At 41.2% G+C, this 24575-nt stretch overlaps 1 protein-coding gene across 1 annotated transcript in view; it reads left to right on the forward strand.

Annotated features, from left to right (window-relative positions):
- The window catches only part of PAPPA (pappalysin 1), a 304579-nt gene that overhangs the window by 258351 nt on the left and 21653 nt on the right, over positions 1-24575 (forward strand). The window contains exons 16-19 of the mRNA XM_007521940.3: positions 6761-6971; positions 7636-7807; positions 15997-16144; positions 19911-20020. Of these exons, the coding sequence (XP_007522002.2) occupies positions 6761-6971; positions 7636-7807; positions 15997-16144; positions 19911-20020 (641 nt within the window). The remainder of the gene's footprint in view (positions 1-6760; positions 6972-7635; positions 7808-15996; positions 16145-19910; positions 20021-24575) is intronic.

Below are 24575 nucleotides of genomic sequence, written 5' to 3' on the forward strand. Positions count from 1 at the left end.
AACAAAAATTTGAGACGTGGCACCATGTGGGAATACAATGGCACTGTGGAACACTCCAGTACTATGGTGTGTTCCTATCTTCGTCTTTATCTTAATGAAAAATGGCCAGGGAGCTATAAAACTGTGTATGCGTGAGACTCCAGTTAACAAAACAAAACAAAGCAAAAAAAGAAAATGTAAGTAAAACAATTTACAAAAATGCACAAGGGTAAATTATCCTCATGTTAAAAGACAAACTTCAAAATCAAAGTCATAAATGTTTGTGAAGATGGCTATAAATGCAGTGTTGTTCACATGGTTGAGTTATTCTTAACTCAGTCAGTCCTGGTTGGTATAACTGACAGCTATTACACATATCTGTGATAGTAGCTTATAAAGGTATATTTTCTACTTTTTTTTTCTTTTTAAGTTTTGTTTGTCTCACCTCAGATTACACACATACTAGGTTATCAGAAAAGTCATGACACATCTAGTAAAACATAAAAAACAATTATTTTCCTTTTTTCTTTTTCTTTTCTCCTTCTCCTCCTTCTCCTCCTTCTCCTCCTTCTTCTCCTCCTCCTCCTCCTCCTCCTCCTCCTCCTCCTCCTCCTTCTTCTTTTTTTTACCAGAGCACCATTCAGCTCTGGTTTATGGTGGGGCAGGGGCTTGAACCTGGGACCATGGGGGCTTTAGGCATAAGAGACTGTTTGCATAACCATTATGCTGTATACCCTCCTCAAAAAATATGTCATGATTTTTCCAACAACCCAATATATCAGTCCTAGCCAGGGAGGTGGTTGTATCATATAAAGCACTTGTCTTAAAAGCATGAGGTTCAGGGGCCGGGCGGTAGCACATTGGGTTAAGTGCACATGTCACTAAGCACTAGGAAAGGTGTAAGGATCCTGGTTCGAGCCCCCACCTCCCTATCTGCAGGGGAGTTGCCTCACAAGTGGTAAAGCAGGTCTGCAGGTGTTCTATCTCTCGCCCTCTCTGTCTTCCCCTACTCTCTCAATTTCTCTCTGTCCTATCTGGCAACAACAACAGCAATAACAACAATAAAAATAACAACCACAGCAAGGGTGAAAACAAGGACAACAAAATGGGAAAAATGGCTTCCAGGAGCAGTGGATTTGTAGTGCAGGCACTGAGCCCCAGCAATAAGCCTTGAGGCAAAAAAAAAAAATCATGAGGTTCAGAGTTCAACCACTGACACCACATATGACAGCCTTGATTCTCTCTCATACACACATTTTTTCTCTTATGAAATAAAATAAAATAGGTCTTAAAAAATCAGATGGTTCAGTAGTTTGCATATAATACCCAGTATTACTGAACATGTTCTGATTTCTTTTGACTTTGTTGAAGATAAGAACATGAATCATCTGGGTAGATCTGGATACTGGCTCCATTTTATAGTGGAGTGATTTGAATTCTTGTCTTTCCTCAGTCTTCTTCCTTACCCCTTACCCTCTGTCTTCAGAATCATGCTACAGACTCTCTTTGTGTGGATATTCCCAATTCTTTCTTTTCTCTCAGAAAGACCTTTCCCTCTGCTTTAGAAACAGATTACCAGACTATGGAGAGTTCAGTTTCTTCCTGAGGATCTCACCAAGACATCTTTCTACAAATAAGGTCATCCCTTAAAAAGAATCCTAATATAACTCCTAAAGGATGCTGCTTTCTTCACCTTGTTACCCTAATAATGTGTATTTTTAGAGGCAATATGACCTAGGATGTTATTAGGCCTAAGATACTACTTGAGTTCTGATGGTAGAATACTATTCAAAATATGCCTGTGGACTTGATGATAGCAGTAGAGAAAAGGTTTTTCTAAGATCACAGTGGTAGTTATGAAGCTACTTTCACATATGAGTTATGCTAAGAATATAAATTAAGCATCCAGTTCATCTATTAAATAATTCTTTCTTATAAAATTTTAAGAAGTTGGTCAAGCTTCAAGACTCAAACTTATTATTACTTCAGGCTTCTTTTTTATTATTTATTTATTTCCTTTTGTTGCCCTTGTTTTATTGTTATAGTTATTATTGTTGTTATTGATGTAATTGTTGTTAGATAGGACAGAGAGAAATGGAGAGAGGAGGGGAAGACAGAGAGGGGGAGAGAAAGATAGACACCTGCAAACCTGCTTTACCACTTGTGAAGAGATTCTCCTGCAGGTGGGGAGCCAGGAGCTCAAATCAGGATGCTTATGCTGGTCCTTGCGCTTTGCACCACGTGCGCTTAACCTGCTGCTTTACTGCCCAACTCCCAACTTCAGGCTTCTTATCTGCTGCCTCACATGCCCTTTTGTCTTTTTTTAAACAATGTGCCTTACCCCAGAACTCCTAATAAACATGTGCTATCAGACCTGGGAGAAATCAAGAAGAAGTTATCAGTGTCAGTTATTATATATTTTGATAGAGAAATTGAGGTCTAAGAGAATAAGTTGTTTACATAAGAGTCTATATTAGTTTCTGAGATCAGAAATTCCCCCAGGTGTTGAGACTTTAAGAATCTCAATGCCCACCTCCTTGACTACTAGGCATGACATCACATCAGTCTGTTGAAATATCATAGTATATTTCTGTCATTTTCATTTCCCAGTTCCTCCTGCATAACTAGTGTGCAATATTCCAGGCCCCTTTCTCCACCCTAGGAAATATTCTCCATTAATTATCCCTGAATGTGACTGTATCTCAGGACATTGTACTTCCTTTGTGTCTTAATATTTGGAATGGCAAATGGAACCCTTGATTAAACAAAAAATGTACTTGAAATTGAAGAACCTCATTCTGGACAGTGGAAATGGGATGGGAATGTTTTGTTTATTATATGACTAATTCTTGAGTTTGTGATATTAGCCTGGTCATAATCCCTGATTCTAAGTGGTCTTTTCTAGATAGCAAGTCCTCTTTGGTGTTTACTGAGTAAAATGTTCTGTGCTGGAGTTAGGAGAGTCCTAAGGAATCAGACTTGAAGTAAGCCCCAAGTCTAGTTTGAAAATTTTCTTTCTATCCCAGGACCTTAGTTTTTTGCCTACAAAATGGTATTGATGAAAAATTGAGTTTCTTAGAAACCTGTTTCCTAGACTTAATTACAAATAATTTTTGGTAGAAGTTCCTTTAGACATTTAGAAAAATTGGACAATCAAAATGTAATGTGATTCACCTGTGCTGAAACTGAGAGCTCAGTTTACTCAGCAATTGACATACTTTCTGGTGCTGCCAAGACCAGCTTCAGTTTGCTCTTTAACGCTTTAGAATTCCACTAGCCTAGAAATGTGTCTTCAAAATTCAGATTGACAGATGCCATGCTTCTCTTGATGCCTTCTTTTCTTCAACTCCAGCTTCTTTCTCTTTCTTGAACACAAGTGGTGAATGGAATTTTAGTTGACTGCTTTTACAAAAATGAGCTGCCAGTAATTCTTTCTGTCCCTATTTTCAGCCCCTCCTAGCCAAGGGCTTTATATCAAGACATCTTTCTTTCGTGCCCATATTTCTCTTCTTGCTACTGACAGTATATTTCTTACCCAAAACAATGAATTTGAATCTCTTCCCAGCTCTATCAGTACTAGCTTTGGTTAATGCAGACTCTTAACTGCTTGTATCTCCTTTTTCGTTTTCAGTTAGCAGTCTTTTTGTTTTCTTGGCACAGTACAGTAGCAAATATTCTTTCCTATTCTAAAATACTACAATTGGATGAGCATACAAAGATGGTCTTGCTTTAGGATAAAAGAACTAGGTGACTTGTTCAGGGAAATAGATCAGTGACATGTAGACACTCCTAAAGAGTTTAGGTCTCTGTGTAATCTTTTAAATAAAATAATAAAAAATGTACTTTTTTGCCTCCACAGTTATTTCTGGGGCTTAGTGCCTGCATCACAAATCCACTGCTCCTGGAAGCTATTTTTTTCCCTTTTGTTGCCCTTGTTGTTTTATTATTGTGATTATTATTGTTGTTGTTATTGATGTCATTATTGTTGGATAGGACAGAGAGAAATGGAGAGAGAAGAGTAAGACAGAGGGGAAGAAAAAGACACCTGTAGACCTGCTTCACCACTTGGGAAGCAACCTCCCTGCAGGTGGGGAGCTGGAGGCTCAACCTGGGATCCTTATGCTGGTCCTTGTGCTTTTGTGCCATGTGCACTTAACCTGCTACACTACTTCCTGACCCCCAAAATATGTACTTTTAATAGAATGTTTACTATCACTTGAATTGGCATATTTTTCAAAAGTTACAGCACTCAATATTGGGGGGGTAATTTAGTGTATGCCCCCCATATATTTTATAATCCCACTCCACAACAAGCTTTGATGTATTCAGGCACTCTTAAACACTTCCCCAATCACAAATGCATTTTAAAAAAAGCAGTTTGTAGTCTCCACTGTTCTGGAAACCTCCCTGCTTCTATAGAAGCTAAATGAATCATCCTCTACACCCTTTACTCTTTTACTTGATTTAGAAATATCTGTAGCACAGTATCACAGTTATCAGCATGGAATCATCTGTGTGGTTTACAGACACTAAATTTTGTTGTGTTCACCAGATGACTCACACTGACAAAGGAAAATAAAAAAGAAAATGATTGAGGTAGGAGAAACAGAGGAACCTACATGAAATTGCACAGTGTTCTTTTCCATTTTCTCCCTTTTCTTTTTGTTTTATTTCTCTCCAGAGTACATAATGCCTTCTAGCACATGAAGTAATTAAAATTTTAGTGTAGTTTATTGTGTTCCTTCCTATCCCACTAGAATACAAGGCACAATAAGAAGGCATGATTTGGGTTTATTTATTTTTCTTCACTGCTTTGTTCCAACATATAAAAGAGTTATCTTGCATAGAATAAACACTAAATAGATACTTGTCAACTGCTTTAAAGCCTTCTTTTCATTTCTGATGGTTCTTTCACCTAATGGAGGTAAAAGGTTAGAGAAAAGAGAAAGAAAGGAGAGAAAGTATGTAAATAAGCAAAAGAAACTTGATAGCACCTTTCTGAACACATTCAATAAAGATTATTTTAAGTCTGTCTTCTCATCCTGAAAAGCAAGAGCAATAGTTTTCTTTTTATAGATAGGAAAAACAGGGTTTGATTCTCCCATTGAGGGCTCTTAGAATAGATCATAAGGGTTCTGTGGAGCCAAGTTCCCCTTCAAAACAATAACCTTCTTAGTAGTCAGACAAAATCAGTTTGAAACCTCAGCTTGAGAATTTGGTCAACTCTCTTCCTTTTCTAACTCTGTTTCCTAATAGGAGTCATCACACTAGGGCATTGTAGTGAGCATAAATGAGATGACCTTTCCAAAACTTTTTTTTTATATTTATTTATTTTCCCTTTTGTTGCCCTTGTTGTTTTATTGTTGTAGTTATTATTGTTGTTCTTGATGTCATCGTTGTTGGTTGGATAGGACAGAGAGAAATGGAGAGAGGAGGGGAAGACAGAGAGGGGGAGAGAAAGACAGACACCTGCAGACCTGCTTCACCACCTGTGAGGCGACTCCCCTGCAGGTGGGGAACTGGGGGCTCGAACCGGATCCTTTCGCCTGTTCTTGTGCTTTGCGCCATGTGAGCTTAACCCACTGCGCTACCGCCCGACTCTCCCAAAACTTTAAGGATACAGTAAATGATCAGCAAATGTCAGTTTTGTCCCTCTCACTCCACCCCTCCAACCTTCCAATTAGACCTTCTGACTTTTCAATCCTGGAGCCTGGGCCCTGCTTCCAGCTCTGGTTGTCAACACCATTCAGTAATAAGTGGGAGGAGGATAGCTCAGTTGAGCAGCCTATGTTTTAGGTTCTTCTTTAATTGTCTTGGGAAGGTTTTGAGCTGACCGTGAGTTGATAATGTATGACCTGGCAGTGAAAAACCAAGCTCCTTGAGTTTGACTTCTATTTGCAGTGTTCTCCATCAGGCCAGCTTCCCAATGGCAATCAGCACATCTGTCAGAGCTGGCACAGTGACGGGGGACATGCTGCTCTTACAGCTGCTTTGGCAAAGCTTCACTGAATGAAGACCGGAAAAGAAAATCAAGTCCTTGGATACCATGAGGCTGTCACATTCAATCAGGAGGGAGGCAAGGACAGATATAGGAATTCTGGACCCAGTGGGTAGAGGAGTGACACTTTGAGATCACATAGTACACTGATGTCAGAGTTTGGAGTAGGTTCTGATAGGAGCTTACCCTGCCAGGGAGTAGATAGCAGGTATCTTTGTCACTGGGCTCCAATACCCACCTGGTAAAGCAAGAAGGAAGGCTAGATGGAAGACAGTTCTTTCTTCTCTGTAGTATAGGAGTTTCAGCCAGTACTCAGAACCCCTGAGTTTTAATTCACTGTGGACATGGAACATGTTACATACTCCACCACCTTCCACACACACACACACACACACACACACACACACACACACACACACACACACTGGAGATGCTCTTCCTTATGAAACTTTTTTCCCCATCTCAGTAGACTTCACAGATGTAAGTGGAAAGATCTGGAATTTCCAGAAAAAAAGACCCTCTGGTTCTTCAAGTTGACTTATTTATACCAGCCTGTGTAATTGGAAATACCCTCTACTCTCTCTCTCTCTCTGTCTCAAAATTTTATTTATTTATTTTAATGATAAAGGTTGGAGGAGAGAGACAAAGAACCAGACATAACTCTGGTACATGTGTGTCTGGAGATTGAACTTGGAACCAACCTCATGCTTGAGAACCTCAGTGTGCTGTCTCCCGGACCACATATCCTCTCCTCTATTAACCCTGCTTGCTTGTGTCCCCCAGGCAATAATAGTCTCCTGACCTGTATGGAAGATGGGCTGTGGTCCTTCCCAGAAGCATTGTGTGAACTCATGTGCCTAGCTCCACCCCCAGTGCCAAATGCAGACCTTCAAACTGCCCGGTGTCGAGAGAACAAGCATAAGGTGGGCTCTTTCTGCAAGTACAAGTGTAAACCTGGATACCATGTGCCCAGCTCCTCTCGGAAGTCAAAGAAGTAAGTGGGGCTATAGGCACATACTCATGGCTTCTAGGGAGGAGATCCAGGTTTGGTTGCCTGGTTAGAAAGTATTTATTTCTTTGCTAGAAGCAGTGCCCACTAGACTCACTGTTGATCTCATTCTGTTTTGTGGGACTCTAGAAAGACATCACAAATAACTGCCAACTATCTGCATGACCTCCAGCAGTAGCTTCATGTCCCTGGGTCTGCTTTACAGCAATGTATAGGGATATAACAGGTACTACACAGGATTGTAGGGGATGGGGGGAATTGAAGAATTGTAGATCTATACTGATTACAAAGTACCTGATACATGGTAATAAATTGAGTAAATAAATTAATGGTTGTTATAAATGAAATCATTGTATCAAAACATTTGTAAAGGAAGGTATGGAACAAGGAAATGAAGGGTTTAAATTTTATCTCATCATGTTTGTATCTTAGGAAGTCTGGAACTTGTTTACCTCTGATTTAGGAATTCTTTGAGAAAGTTTCTCTTAGTCCATATATGTGTTCCCTGCCCAATAGGACAAGTAGGGAGTCAAGAGTGGAAAAGAGAAGTAAGAAGCCTGTTGATTCCAGAGAATGCTATGTCTTTTAATAAAGTGTGAATCTAGTCACAATTCACTGAAATATCTCTTCTTTTATCTTTTCCTTGAAGACGGGCCTTCAAGACTCAGTGTACCCAAGATGGCAGTTGGCAGGAGGGAGCATGTGTTCCTGTGACTTGTGACCCACCTCCACCAAAATTTCATGGACTATACCAATGCACTAATGGCTTCCAATTCAACAGCGAGTGCAGAATCAAGTGTGAAGACAGTGATGCCACCCAGGTAAAACTCCTTAAATTTTAGGCCAGTATTTAGATCCCTCTCCTCTATGTTTATGGAAAATAAACTCATTGGAAAAAAGAAAAACTAATTCTGAAGATTTTTGAAGATGCCAGAATTGTAACAGAAGTTAGGAACTTGGCTTCCAATTTATTTTCTTTGTTGAGCATCCTTTTTCTTCCTGTCATACTACACCTCATGTGTTCAAAGATTCTTAGCTTTGAAAATATTTGTTATCAGAATGCTTACAAAGAAACTCTCATATGGAATCCCAAGGTATGAACTCAAGATCAAAGATGACCAAGGGAGTGGCAAGGATCATTTTGCTAATTTTCTCCTATGGTCACCATCTGTGTTGAATCATTAAATGTTTAAAACCAAAATACTATCATGATTTTTAGGCATCAATTGGCTCCTCAAGCAAAAAAAAAAAAAAAAGTAAGGAGGCCACCTTTTAGAACACTAGGAAAATAAGGGAGAAGAGAGAAAGGGAAAGATTAAAATTTTTCTCTCAATTGACATGCAATTGAAAGTTCAAACCTCCTGATTATCCTCTATGAGGAAGTTCTGTAAATAACTTTCCCTTCATCCTTAACACCTAGAGATGTAGATGAGGCAATCAGAATTAGTAAGGCTCCAAAGAAGCCATAAGTCCACATGGAGCTCCACCTAGAAAGAACGAACCATACAAGGTTGATATCCTAAACTCCATGTATCATAGATTTGTCATCCAAGTGAAGCCAGAGTTAGTCAACTGGGCCCCAGTGTAAAGCAGGTTTCACCATAGATTGCCCTCATCAGTCTTTACTGTTGCCTTCTGAATGTGAGGCACTGTCAAAACACCATCCATAGCTGTCATTGTTTCTCCCCAAACCCAGACAATTATAAGCCCTATTCAGTCTCCTCCAAGGAACTCCTAAATCTCAGACAACCTCCCTATATCACACCGCCAGACTAGGTTGGTGGTCTTAGGCTGCCCTGTAGACTCTTGACCATCTCCCTTCTATGATTCCTTTCCTCTCTTCAGACTACTCTATATTTCCGTGTTTTTCTTGGAGCATCAAGCTTTTCAGGACTAGCCCCCACTTAAGGTTCTTCATAAGCCAGTGACTCACTTGTTTAGGATTAGACCTCAGCTCTTCAGGGTGACAGATGAGCCTTTCCCTTTCTTACCCATAAGACTGACTTTAATTAATTAATTTATTTTGCTACCAAGGTATTTCTGGGCTTGGTGCCTGTAGGAAGTCTTATTTGCTGGTGACCATGTATATTTTTTTCTTTCAATAGATGGTAAAAGACTGAGAGATAGAGAGGGGGAGAAAGAAGAAGGGATACCTACTTCTTTTTTCTTGCTCCACCTCTCATGAAGCTCTCTCTCTCTCCCTATCCTTGTGGATGGGGATTAGGGGCTTGAACCCAGATCTTTACACATAATAATGTGTCCCCTTTACATGGGGAGCCACCACCCAACCCCAGACTAATTTCCCTTCTAACCTCCACATTCTCTATTTTAACTTATTCCTTTAACTGTATGTAGTAACTTCACTCCTAATGACTCTTCACAAGTCAGCCCAGACTCTCCTCCTCCACGAACCTTTTCTTGTTGTTCATCCCAGGACATGCTTCTACCCCCACCACACACACAGCATTGGCCAAACTGCATTGTAAATTACTTCTCATTCTTCCACTAAGCTGCAAAATCCTTGACCACATCTTTCATCTTCCTTGTATTTTCAGTACTTGAGACAGTGCCAGGTGCCCTGCAGGTACTCAAGAAATGACAGGGTATGAGAAAGAGCCTCAGTTAATACTAGTTGAATTGCTCCACTTACCAGATAGAAAACCAGCCCTCAGAGACATCACTCAACCAGCCCAGGTGGCACAGCAGGTATTGGCTTAATCAGGTTTAAAACTCTGGTTTCTGTAGTGGTAGGCTGAATCCAGTAGGCACTACCTTGACAGTGTATACACATGGACCACTGCAAGCCTAAGTAATTTCCACCCTTGATTTCCAGGGGAGCATAAACCAGCATTGGAACAAGCAAAGGCCAGAGATTACCATGGCCTCACGCAGGCTGATCAACTTCACTCTCATTCCCTTACATAAAACTGTTGCTAACAGTTACCCAAACTGCTGAGCCAAATAATATTCTGGCCATGGACATGCTATCAAACTGAAACCCAGTCTGCCTGGGGCTTGCCAACTACCTTTCATGGCCAGTTTGTATTTAAAGGAGAGGAAAATGTAAATTTATCAGACGACTTAAGCAAGTCTGTTTGGCAACTGGTGGAGAGGCGAGACGCAAAGGAGCAGGGTATTGCCTGTCAGCTCAAAGAATGAGGGGGTGCATGCCAAATGGGCTCCTAATACAATTGACGTTTCTAGTTTGTACTGAAAATGAATTTCCTCTACCCTCAGACCAGTGGCCCAAGAGCCAAATCTAGTATTCACCTCAGATTCCCTCTTGCTGCTTGGAAACACAGCAAGAACATAGGGCCCACAGTATCTTGAATCAGACAGCTTATATGAAGCAGGAATTCTTTGCTTTCCGAACTGGTTCCAGATCCTGTAGGGAGAAGCTATTGTAGGGGAGATTTACATACTCACTCCCACTGCTGCTAGAAGCCAGTTAATAAGTAAGTGCTCCACTTCATTCATTTTTTGAGAGCCAGTATGATTCTGGATTCTAACCTCCTAATTTGAGTTTGGCTCTACCCCTTACTAGCTAAAGGACTTGAGTAATTATTTAACCTTTTCTTATTGTCACTGGGGCTTCACAATTCCAGTAAATGACTTTTTCAGGCCAAAATTTTCAAGTAGAGAGACAGAGACAAGGAAACAGAAGGAAAGACAACACAGCACCAAAGCTTCCTTCAATGAAGTGAGATCAGTTCTGGAGACTGAGTCTTGCATATGACAAAAGAAGCACACTGTCCAAGTGAGTTCTCTTGCTAGCCCTTACTTAACTTTTGAAACTTCAGTTCCCTACTGTATCAAATGGAAAGGGGCAATGATGCCTATTTTATTCCTTGCATGTGAGTATTAAATGAGCTAACAGAAGCAGGATGTGAATGACTACCCTCTGGAATTGTGCAGTGCACAGACTGTTTCACCATACATGATGGCTCTGAGGAAACCACAAATGAACTAACTCAATTTTAAGATCACTTCTAATGGAAAGCTCCATAATGTTCCTTGTGGGTTTCTCTAGAACCTAGAGACAAATGTAATTGTTTGAAAGTATCCCTTTGTTCTGTTCCCCAAAAAGTCAGAGAAGGGGACATTTGATCATGTATGATGTCAGACAGTGGAGTGGATAAACCAGTACAAACCTGAGGAAAACCTGATGCTCAAATGTGCCTGTAGAATAGGTGCTCCACATTATGACTTCCCAGTAGAACTTTTTGTTACTATGAAAGTGTTCTGTATCTGTACTATACAGTATGGTAACAACCAGCCTCATGTGGCCACAAGCACTAGACAGGTGGGTAAGAGGACTGAGCAACTATATAATACACTGCATTCAATTCTAAATAATTCAAGGGCCAGATGGTGGTGCATCTGGTAGAGAGCACATGTTTCCATGCTCAAGGACCTAGGTTCAATCTTCAGGTCCCCAACTTCAAGGGGGAAGCTTCATGAATGGTGAAGCACTGCTGAAAAACATCTTTCTCTCCACTTTTCTATCTTCTTCTTCCCTCTCAATTTCTCTCTTTCTCTATCAACAAAAAGAAAAGAAAAAAAAAGCCCCTGGGAATGGTGGATTAATTGTGCATGCACTGATCCCCATTGATAGTCATGATGACAGCTAGTTAATTAATTTTTAAAATGTTTTTTCTTTCTTTTTGAAATATTTATTTATTTCCTTTTTGTTTTCTTTGTTGTTTTTATTGTTGTTGTAGTTATTATTGTTATTGATGTTGCCATTGTTGGATAGGACAGAGAGAAATGGAGAGAGGAGGGGAAGATAGGGTGGTGGAGAAAGAAAGATACCTGCAGACCTGCTTTAATGCCTGTGAAGTGACTCCCCTGCAGCTGGAGACATGGGGGCTCAAACAGGGATCCTTACATCAATCCTTGTAGTTAATTAATTTATCTTAATTTTAATGTAAATAGTCACCAGTCACCCTTATAGAATTTCTACTATACTGAACCTTGTGCTATTCTAGAAATTCTAGTTTTATTTCTGGAAACAAAGACATAAAATCTTAAGAAAAAAGCGGCTTTCTAAAATGTTTTCTGGGTGCTACACTCATTTTTCAGATTTTATTTCATTTTAATAACTCACAATAAATATTTTGAAAAGAAATACTATGATCACAGATAAAGGAGGAAAACCATGGAGGCTAAGATTTTGCCCACAATTAAGAGTTAATGGGTATTGGAATCCTGGTGGTGGCACATTCAGTTGAATGCAAATGTTACCATGCAAGGACCCAGGTTCAAGCCCTCAGTTACCACCTGCAGGGGTGTCAGAGAAATTCCCAGGGCTATGGAGGGTATAGGAGTAGCTGTGCTCCCCTGATAGAACCTCCAAATAAGCTCTCAAAGAGAGATTTGAAAACTCAAAACTCAGAGAGGCTCTAGAGTATCTTCCATGTAGAGGGTACAGCAAGGGCAAAGATGTGGAGGTGCAAAGTAAAAGAAGCATGCAGGCCTGAGAATTGACCCCAGTCCAGAATTAAGGATGTTCATATAGCAGGGCCAGTATATCTGAATTCCATTGTGGAAGCTTGGAATGGCCACCACAATAATGCCTTCTTTGGAAAACTACAGTGTCTTTGCACAATAGATAAGAGAAAGAGGCTCAGAGAGAGAAAGAAGAGAGGAAATCCTTTAAGCTCTCATCTCTTCTGCTGGAGTTTCCCCAGTTTGAAATTCCCTGTGCACATTCCAGTTAGTTCTAATACATTCTCTTACTGCAGACCAAGCTCCCCAGCCAACTCTGGCCTACATAGTGCTGAGGTCTGCAGCCCTTCAGAGGCTGGAGGCCAAATGCATCATAGACCTAGGACAAGGCTCCAGGAAATTGGGGTCAATTTTTCACTCCCACGAGGGCCCAACAGAATCATGGGGCTTGGGGTCTGGGGCTCAGGGAGGGACAGTTTGGGTTGTTTGAAGCCACATAAAGCTTGCTTAAACTCCCTCTGAGCTCACAGGGAGCCTCTGGAAGTGAACTCCTTAAATCTCCTTACAGCTGTGTAGTTGGGATTGGCCTCTTCTCTCCATGACCACAGAGCCTTCCCCTGCAACCAAACCATTTCTGTGCTGAGCCAGAAGAGTCTCAGGAACACACACACACACACACGCACATACACACGCACACACCACACACACACACACACACACACACACACCCCTTCTTTTCTGAATCCTGTCTTCTTGCAACTGTCTTCTGAGACAGGAGAGCATCAGCCTGCATTAGTCCTTTCACGGAGTGTGTTCCACTCATCCATTTACTCCCTCATTCATTCATTTACTTAATGGTTCATTTATTTATCCACTCATTTATCTTATTGTTTATAAACAAATTCATCCCATAACTTTCTACCCATTTGTTCTACCTTTGTTAAAGCTCTTGACTGAACATTAGGTCCCTATTAGTGATAATGCACTAAGTGGTAGATGATGGGGTCAGCAGAAGACCGTCTAGGATTTTATAAATATTGTGGAAGATCTTGCTGATGTCAAGTATCATCCTGCAGCCTGGATCATAATGATGTATTTACTTAGGGAGGAACAGGTGATAATCACAAAATTAACACATATTAGACACCCTAGGGTAGTATAATCTGCAGGTGTGTGTGATACTATGATAGGAAGGTTTATCCCAGATAAGATGTTTGCCAGGTGGTTAAAAGGATGGAAACATGGCAGATTAAAGGATCAGAAGTATTGGATCGGGTGGAGGGTAGATAGCATAATGGTTATGCAAACAGACTCATACCTGAGGCTCCAAAGTCCCAGGTTCAATCCCCTGAAGCACTATAAGCCAAAGTTGAACAGTGCTCTGCTTAAAAAAAAAAAAAAAGAAAAAAAAAAGAAAAGAAATATAGAATCATGTTTGTAAAATAGCAGTAAGTACATAACACATTTGAGAATGCAGGTAATTAAGAAGTCAAGGCTAGTGATATATTATGGTGGGGAAAAATGAACTGAAACTTTAGGCAGAGTAGAGTTAAGGCTCTCAGGGCTCTGGAAGTCAGATGCAATACGTTGAATAGAAGCTGAAGGGCATGAAAGTCAGGCCATTGCTTCTTGCACTGGTGGAGCATAGTCAGCTCATTTGACCTCATATAGTGTTTCTCTTATTATAAGCTTGAAAGAGAAGAAAATAAACAGTGTGTTCTCTGATAGAGGAATCTCTGTGCAGAAATATAGCTCTCTATCTTCAAAGAGTGAATCCAAACTCCACAAGCTGATCTTGAAGGCGCCATACCTGACTGGCCTTCTGAACTAATTCTTTCCACATCATACCTTCAGTCACAAGACCAGAACCACATAGAATTCAGTGCTTCTCACTCTTATCTCCCCTCATTTGCCCATGCCCATTGCTCTTCCAGAAACATCCTTACATCTCTATATTACTGATGACTCTAAGAATCCATGAAAATTATTTCCCAAATGTCACCGTCTCTTAGGAGACCTTTTCTGTGAGTCCCCTGAAAATCAGATACTCATGTTATGTGTTCACAGGACTGTCACCAAGTACAGTCACACTGATGTGGCTGACTCCTTAACTCACTGTGCTTTCCTGGGCTCATAGAGCAGATTATTGGCTTACATTATGCTTAATTTTCACAGAATTGGACACAGCCTGAGCACTAAGGAAAAGTCCATGAATTCAGGGGCAGTGCTGACATTTCTACAAAGCTAAGCTTCTTATTACAATTGCTGATACGGAAAAAAACAAAACAAAACAAACAAACAAACAAAAAACAACAGATCTGAAAATTGTAATTTCTTGCCATTTCACAGGAGATTGAAAACTCCTATTTTATAAAGGGAGATAAAGGAACAAACAGAACAAGACAAAACAAACCCTTTTGACTATGACAGCAAACTGCTGGATACCAAATAAGAAAAAGAATAGAAAGTGGGCAAAACTGGGAACAGAGATCAGTGTTATGGTGTGAGATGGAAACCAAACATACAGACATGGACATCAAAATCAATGTAATGGTATAACCTAAATGTCACTTTAATAACAATTTAAAATGTAAATAAATAAACTACTCTGTTATTATTCTTTTAAAAATGGGGGGGGCAGATAGCAGTATCTCCAATTATTGTTAGTGCCATTAATGTTTGAGTAAGTGGTATGAAGTACCTTGAAATGGAATGGTATGGCATGGAATTAGAGGACATAACTTAGAAGGGGAAGCTTTTCAGTAGGGTCAGAATTGCCTGGTTATCTGATGGTTAACCCCTGGCATGGGGTGTCTTCACTCTGACTGAAAGGAAATAAGGTTCATTATATATCTACCTGCTTAGCCAGTTCCAAGATCTACTTTAGGTGCATTTGGGGCCTTATCTTCTTAGTTTATTTTAATTTTTTTTAAAGCAATTGTTTTAAATTGAAGTCTCTGAAAGACGACTAAATTCAGATTTAGGAAATCTTTGATTTAGACTCCCTGGGAAGTTTTGCAAACATCTCTTAATAATCTAAGTCTTCAGTTTCCCTGTCTGCAAAATGGAGATCGTAATAATACATCCATTTTGGGAGCCGGGCGGTAATGCAGCAGGTTAAGCACAGGTGTTGCAAAGTGCAAGGACCAGCATAAGGATCCCGGTTTCAGTCCCTGGCTCCCCACCTGCAGGGGAGTCACTTCACAAGTAGTGAAGCAAGTCTGCAAGTGTCTCTCTTTCTCTCCTCCTCTCTGTCTTCCCCTCCTCTCTCCATTTCTTTCTGTCCTATCCAACAACGATGACATCAATAACAACAACAATAATAACTATAACAATAAAACAAGGACAACAAAAAGAGAATAAATAAATATTTAAAAATTAATTTAAAAATAATAAATCCATTTTACTGTAATTGGCTTTCAGTCATCATTAGGAAATTGTTTAGAAACACTATTAGCACTCTAGGAATACGATAAATCATTTCCTCTATCGTTCTGAGTGTATGCTCAGTTTATGCATAATACGTTGATATTGATTCTGACTGGGTTTCTGTGGTGTTCAGGGACGTGGGAGCAATGTGATTCACTGCCGGAAAGATGGCACCTGGAGTGGCTCCTTCCATGTCTGCCAGGAGATGAAAGGCCAGTGCTCAGCCCCAGACCAGCTCAACAGCAACCTGAAGCTACAGTGCCCTGAAGGCTATGACATTGGTATAATGGGCTTATAAGTGTGGGGATAGGGGTTGGGGTGTGGTGGGGGTCAAGAATAGATGACATGTCCTCAAAAAAGGAACTCAGGGCCTTTGTCTCTCTAGGTAATTGAAAGCCTCTGCCACATGAGGTTCTAAATGAAGCAATCAGAAAACAACAAGGAAGAAAACCAGATATTGTCTTTCTAGAAAGAGAATTAAGAAACAGAGGTGTATGGCTATAGGTAGTTAAAACAGACTACAGTAAAATAGACTGATGCTTCAAGGACAAAGACGGCCTCAGAGGAAGGGATTCTTACAAAGGGCTTTAAAGGAGTTCATCAGTGGAGAAGTGACGTTCCAGACAGAAGAAAACATGACATAAGGATTTTTAAATCACACATCATGTTTGAGGAAGCAATAATGGCCCAGTGATTATCCATCTTAACTTTTGCATTAGAAGAATCATTTATGAGTACCAACTAGGGTTAAGCCCTACATCAAGCACATTAGAAGCAATGTGTCTTTTCCTCTCAGTAACCTTTGACAGATGAGGTAATTGAAGGGATAATAGTACATATCCCAAATCCTGAAACCTCTGTAGCAAACAAACCTGAGCTTTTTCTTTGGCATCTTAGTTATCTCCAAAATGAAGACAAACAGCATTTTCAAAATACTATTTGCACTGTGAAAGTCCAGTTCCCTGTGGGAGGAGATATCATGGGGTTGGATGCCAGGGATTTGCCTGGCTAAGCCAATATCTGGACAGATACATCAATCACAGGCTCCCAGGCTTTCTGTGGAACTGGGTTTGCAGTGAGACTGACCTCAGCTGAGTGGAGTGATGCTGACCCCTGGGGTTGATTCCCTAATTAACCATGATAAAAAACCCAGGGAATTGGATGTCCTTTCTCATGACCAATGTGATTTATGGGACAGTCACCAGGGATGTCTGGAGCAGGAGGTTATCTATGCACACACTCACTCCCAGACACACAAAGCTGAAGTGTTCTTCACTTGGCAAAGCTAGACTTATTACCTAATGTCCAGAAGTGAGCACATGGTTGGATAGTGGAGGCATGTAGTGCCTTTATGACCTTCTTTTGGAGGAGGGAACATAGCCTCAGGAAGCAAAATTCTCTCACCTAAACTTAGAGTGGGAATTAGTGCTCCTGCATTTTATCCTGGAGTGTATTCCAAACTGGGTAAGCAAACAGTTATATAAGTACAGGACTGTGCTTTCTGAAGATCCATGAGGTACTTTAGTATCTTGAAGAGCCATCAGTCTAAAGGCCCTTGACCAGAAATGTTGTTAAGAGGTGAGAGCTAGTAGTGCCTGACAATATAGGCAATACTGGGAAAATGACGACTGACATTGACAGCTCTAAGGCCATGTCTTTTTTTTCTCCTCTTCATCATACTTGATGGTCCTAGATACCTGCATTTCTGATGTGGCCCCAAGCTTTCATTAAACCAAGGAAAACTAGTGAAATATACACTCTTACTTATGATTGGCATTGAGTATCCCTTGGATAAAAAAATCTAAGCTTTATTTATTTATTTATTTATTTATTTATAGAAAGAACCAGAGCATTACTCTGGCATATGCAGTGCCTGGAATCAAACTTGGGACTTCAAGCATCCACACTCTATGCTGTATGACTAAGCCACCTCTGCAGCATGGGGGAACAATTCTGATGAGATAATTTTTATTTAAAAACCTATAAAAACAAACTTATTCACATAACAACCATAGATATGGTACACTGAAATATGTTTATACATGCATAGGTGACCAGAGCAAGTGCCTAATAATACACATACAGTAACCTTATATGTAGCACTTGTACATTAGACAAATTCACTATCCATATATACATATATACACACAAGACTCATAACAGGCACACACACACATCAACACAAATACACACACACACACACACACACACACACACACACACACCTGCACAGGAGAAGCTTCACAAGTTATGAAATAGCACTGTGGTGAATCTTTTTCTCTCTGTCCCTCACCCACTATCTAAAAAAATTAAGTCTGTCAGGAGGTGGGGCATGAGAATCCACCAATAATCCTGACTGCGGAAAAAAGTCAGACATTGGAACGTCAATTCCCTCCCCTTCTTTTTCCCCCATGCCGTCCCTGCCTCACAGATGCCACTTATGTGAATATGGCATTCGGGGTGGTGGGGTGTGCTGGAGTTAATGCACATAAGGGAAAGCAATGAAAGAAAAGGTAGTTTGGAACATTGAGGTCCCTCCTCACCTCCAGATTTTCCTGAGTCCACTTCCCAAGCTGAATCCATGCTACTTAGAGAAGGTATCAAAGGCCTTGTGAGCTGAGGTCAGATGGGGTAGGACTGGGAACTGCAGAGCACATTCCAGAACACCCAGAGCTGCTCTCTCTGGGACCCTGTCCCAGCAGCCTGGGTAAGGGAGCACTGCTGGCAATTAGATGCCACCCGTGTGAAATTGCTACTGTGAGGAGGCTGCTACCCTCCTCAGTTTTCCCTAGAAAGAGAGGCAGGGGCCTGGTGAGATCACTGCTCTGCAATGATGCCAATGAAGGCTCGTATGTTACAGCATAGCAGCCTGTTTCTGAGCCCAAGAGCTGAGATGTGGGGGAGGAATGCTGAGCATAGAGAAATAAGAGAAAGTGAAATTAAGACAGGGCTGCAACACAGATCAACAACTGCCTCCTGAGTTGGTCTGATTTCTTCTTTTTCTCCCACCTCACCCCTTTTGGGGTAAACTAACCTTTGCCCATCTAACAGATGTGCATTTTTTTTAAATTGAATATTATCATCCCAGCCTTCCTTTGCCCTGTTCTTTAAATATGACTGGACCAGAAGGTCTGGAGGGCAAACTAGACATTGTATAAGATTTGACATTTAATAGCGAGGTGAATTATTTCTTTTTAGATGAGTAATAAGCAAATAAACACTAGCCCAGTGCAAGGAAGGTGTGTGATGCTAAGGATCTTGCATTACACTCATGTCTTAGAGTTGAATGGACTGGTGATCTCTGATCAATCACTGTGTGTAATGCACCCTATTAGGCCAGAAGATGAGCTATTATCACCCTTGTCCTCTCAGGACAAAACTAACTGTGCAAAGAAGACACAGAGGGTGAGGCCAACAGTGGGTCACTGGACACCTATCAGGGACAGAGATAGTGCAGTTGACATTCTGAAGACAGTGTGTCCTCACTTGTTAGTAGAAAGCAGTGTATGTTACTGGGGAGTGGGTGTGATGGTGAATTGAGTCTTGAAAAACCGAAGGATCAGACCATGAGAAAATAGATGCCCGAGTGGAACTGATTAGAAGAGTTGAAGTAATCAGAAACCCAGAAGGAAGAAATACAGTACTCTGATGGAAAGTCAAGTACAGTAAAGTCATTTGGCTCAAAGTGTCAAAGTGGCTAATAAGAAGTGTGACTGACCACACCATTGAGACTGAGCACCCATCGGATGGAGGTTTTACTTCATGTTGGGTGGAGGAATCTTGGAAAAGTTTCAAGCAGAGAAGGAACATGACTACTCTAGGCTTAGAGCCAATGAGTATGGCAGTGGCTCCCTGCTAGAGAAGGGGCAGGGGAAGCAGCTCAGGAACTTTCAGAGCTGATGGAGATCATGCTTTCCCACCACCTTGGAAGGTGGACATCCCAGTACTGTGGGTTCCAGGGAGTATTAAGAACCACATTGTGAATGAGCAACCCATGGACAACAGACTAGGGATTGAGCCACCATCTCACAGTCTGCTTCTCCTCAGGGTCAGAGTGCACCGCCTCGTGCCTGGACCACAACAGCGAGTCCATCATCCTGCCAGTGAATGTAACTGTACGTGACATCCCCCACTGGCTGAACCCCACGAGGGTGGAGGTGAGTGACTGTTGACAACCCACCTGGAGCTAAGAGTGGACATGACCTTGTTGACTACCTTACATGTGTTATCTCATAATCACAGTTGCCCTCTGTAATAGGGACTTGCTCATAATGATTTCCCCAGTGATAAAATAGGTAATTTTCTCATGGTATCAGGCCCTGTACTAATGAGCATTCATTTGTAATCCCACTTAATCCTAATGACACTCTGGGACTAAGAAGTTAGTGTCTTTCTTTATAGATAAGGGGATGGAGGCACTAGTAAGACCACAGGAGAGAGCACAGTCAGGCCATACCTTGTGTCTATTTGACTAGAAGATTTCAGCCCAGAAAGGTGTTATGATGTCTCTTCTCCAGCATAAACTCTCAGAAGGCAGGTGCCTTCCACACACTGTAGCCTAAGTTTCTTGTATCGTTTTTTTTTTCCCCCCATGCTTTACTTCATTGGTGGAAAGCATAAGTGAGATATGCCATTGTACATCTATTCTTCATGAATCACCTACTGTGTGCATGCACCCAGTACTTATAACAAGCCTAATTTAAACCTTAGCTGGGTGGTGGTGTGTGTGTGTGTGGCAAGGCTTACTGGTCTACATATCATACTTTTGCATCTTAAGATCTAGGAATGAAGTGCTGAGCCCAAAGGGAGAGGGTCCTGGTGCCAGGCTGGTGTGTCCTGTCCAGAAGCCTACATTGGCCTTACCTCATGGTGGCTACTGTCATTGTTCTAACCCCTTTGGAGAAGACACTTTTCCTAATGTTACCCAGTCAATCCATACCTCCATAGGGGATGCAAGACCCTAGTCCTATCCTCCAGGGTAACTTTATGCTAGACTACATGTAGTGATTTTGCTCTGGGCACTGACTCCTCATGCTGGAATCAACCAGAAAGAAAACATAGGGTTAACTTGATATTTTTGCACCAGCCTTTCTGCCTGGGATGAGGAGTGCGGGTGGTGGACACAGACCAAGGGAGCTGCTGTATGCCTGCCCACTGCAGATCACACTCTGTATCTCCAGAAGAACCTGATACTAGGTATACTATTTCTCAGATGAGCTGAGGACATGGTTATAAGGGCTTACTCAGCAACTGGTAGAAGGTAGAAGGTACCTAGTCCCTGCTCTCTTCCTTTCTCTCTTCTACTATCCTGTCTTTTATTCTGTCTCTGTTTCTGTGATTTCTGTTTTCCTTCTCTCAATTCATAGGTCGTATTATTCTTACCCCTACCCACACTCCTCACAGCTTCCCCACTCCCTCACAGCTCCCCTACACCTCTGTCCTCTGCCTCTCATGCAGCAGGGAGAAAACCCTGATTCCTTGACCCCATGTTCCTCCCTTTACTTCATCTACTTAGCCTGTCTTTCCTCCTGCCTAGCTTCCCCTCTCAGATTTTCACTCAGTATCCCTGGGAACACTGATTCTGTATACAGCCAGCGACACATAAAAAATACCACTGTCAAGACTCCCAAGGAAGTTGGAATGCAACAAGTATGTAGTCCTCATTGTTCAGATGGAGAAACTGAGGAAAAGAGAGGAAGAAGAGCTGGACCAGGTTTGAGGGGAAAGCAGAGCTGTGAATTCCCACAGTTCCTGTCTCTATTATATCGTCATTCATACATACTCAAAGTCAGAGAGATTAGGGAAGGTTTCCCTCATTTTCAGAGGCATCAAGTAGCCCAGGTCTCTTGTGTCTAAAGGCCAGACTAAATTCCACTGGCCTACCTCCCTCTCAGGCCTCTGCTCTGTCCTTCCCCCTAACCTCCATGGTGAATTCCCACCCTTCCCTCTGAGCCCCAGGGCACTAAAAAGCTCAGATATAATTCACTGTGAAATAAATCCAGGGATTTGAAAGCCAGCAAGCACCCCTCCCCTCTTCATAGTCGCCCACCCGCTGCCTGTTCGCCCCAGCCCCCACCCCAGTTCCCTAGTCTGCAGGCCTTTATTAATGCAGGCCTACTGAGAGGGCCCTAACGAGGTTCAGACCTCCACCAGTCTCTGGAGGCCTCATTATCCAGGAGGAAAAAAATGTGGTAGGAAAGGGGAGGAGGACGAAGGGCAGAGATTGATGATTTCCAGGAATAAGGCAGAAAAACTGGCCTCTGCTGCACCCTTGCCCCTTGTGTGGCGAGAACTACAGAAATGGAGCTGCTGGTTTAGGTGAGGCTGGGCTAAAGCAGACCCTGCATAGCTCCTCTCCTATCTGAAGGGTTGAGCATCAGTGTAAATTTGGCAGTGAGTCCATCCAGGCAAGGCTCAAATCCCATTCCTTTGTCTCCAAGGTTGTTGTTGTTATTGTTTGTTTGTTTATAAAGGTCAGAGGAGAAAGTAACATTTAATAGATGCTTACCATAAATTGGGCACTGAATCATGCACTTTCTATATTTTATTTGCAGACTGTACACACACACACACACACACACACACACACACACCCCAATATGAGATGACCACTTCTCTCCATTTTTCCAGTGGAGAAAATGGCATAGTCATAGACAGATAGATATAGATATAGTCAACCCATATCTATGACTTTAGGAGAACTATTTCAAAACTCTGGTGGTGGGAAAAGTGTAGACTTATACCCTTATTATCTTATAATTTTGTAAGTCATTAAAAAAAAAGGCATCTCAAAAACTAGAGTCACTGGCCTAAGAGGAATTAAAGAGTCTCTCAAGTCAGTATAAACTACAGCTGATTCTAGCTACCCTTGCAATTTCCATTCAATGTTTAATAGTGGTAGTAAAGACAAAATGTTTAACGGCTGTTTGGTGGGAATGTGCTGGTAAATACTTGACAAATGGCTGTTTTCCAAAAGCAAGCAAACAAACAAAAAAAACACCGAAATCTGATTTATAGCCTTTGCCAATTTTCTATGGTGTAAATATTTCCATTGTGACAGATGTTAAGTTGTGCATGTTGCTGCCACTTGCACACAGAGGTGGTGAGAGATAAGACTCTTGCCTCTCTTGAGCCCGTGTAAGCTGATTATAATCTTCTTGTCCCTGCCACACTGGTGTTCACTTATGGCTCTGTTTTATGCCCTTTGCATATATTGGCAAGTATGAAGAGACTAATGACTTCTTTAGATTGCTTAGATAAGCAGAATATCAACATAAAGATCATGTATCAGGATTAATACATCATAACAGTGAACAATGTGAAGGCAGGACTGTGGTCTTCCCCAGTTAGCCACGGTATACCAGTACCCTAGTGACTATGACATTGCCGATGCTAACTTAATGTTCACTGAGATAGATGACTAAGGTTTGAATCTTAATCCAGGCAACTTTTTGCTGTGTGCCTTGGGAAATCTTTGCTGCCTTTTTTTTTTTTGCCTCCAGGGTTATTGCTGGTGCTCAGTGCCTACACAAAGAATCCACTGCTCTGCAGACCTGCTTCACCACTGTGAAGTGACACCCCCCTCCCCGCACGTGGGAAGCCAGAGGCTCAAACTGGGATCCTTATACCAGTTGCTGCACTTTGCACCATGTGCATTTAACCTTCTGTGTTACTGCCCAACCCCTCTTTACTGCCTTTTTAAGACCATGACTTGAGAGGAAGACCTAGATCACCAGGAGTCAGAAACTCAATCACCTATGGAAACCAGGCAGATGGGAGAAAATTGATAAATCAAGCTAAACACATCATTTTTATATTAAATGTCAAGGATAAGGACTAGCAGCAGTGATAGTGGTGGTAGTAGTAGCAACAGTGGTGGCAGTGCTAATAATAGTAATTATTGTAATTATTTCAGGCAGATAAAAAGGTTTGAAGAAAAATAGAACATGCATATACATATACCCCAGGTAGGTAAGAAGGTACAAATATAAGCTAATTTATTTATTGAGACATAACTTTCATGATAATCTTAAGTACAAGCTTTGATTAAAAAAAAAATGTTTTTGTCCATGCTATCTAGTTCAGAATAGAAGCTACCCAACTCCCCAGGAATCCTTTCCTCCTTATACTAGGCAATACCCTCAGCCACCAAAGTAGCCTCTATTGATTTTGCTTATTTTTGAATTTTGCATAACTAGAATCATAGAGTAAATATCTGATGAAATTCTTTTGAGGCATATATATGTTTTATAAAAAAAGAACATCCTGATCCTTTAAATTGTCCCTCTTTGTAAACCACACATGCACTTTTGAAAGTGATAGGGACATAGAGAAATCTTCCTCTAATCTAATCAAGGGGGCCGTGCTAACTCAATTACAGATGATGCTTGTCAGGCTCAGTGCTGGAGTGACTGCAAGGAGTGGTGAAGAATGTGGCGAACTCTGGAAAGCATATGCTTCTTCCAAAGGAGATAGCACTGTGGAAAAGTACATCCAGACTAGCTAGATTCTCTATTTCTTTCTTGAGTACAAGAAAGCTAGGATTTTAAAAGTATGAAATTTCTCATTTTGTTGCTAATATTGGCAAATTATTTTGACTTTTGTTATGTGCTTTACATTCCAAGACAAACATTTCTGTGGGTTGTGTAGCTTGGAAGCTGTTGGCTTGCAACTTTTGAGATAGATTCTTCCAGCCTTGTACATCCAGAATTC

This window comes from Erinaceus europaeus, chromosome 10, assembly GCF_950295315.1.
Source record: "Erinaceus europaeus chromosome 10, mEriEur2.1, whole genome shotgun sequence".
NCBI classification, from domain to species: Eukaryota; Metazoa; Chordata; class Mammalia; order Eulipotyphla; family Erinaceidae; genus Erinaceus; species Erinaceus europaeus.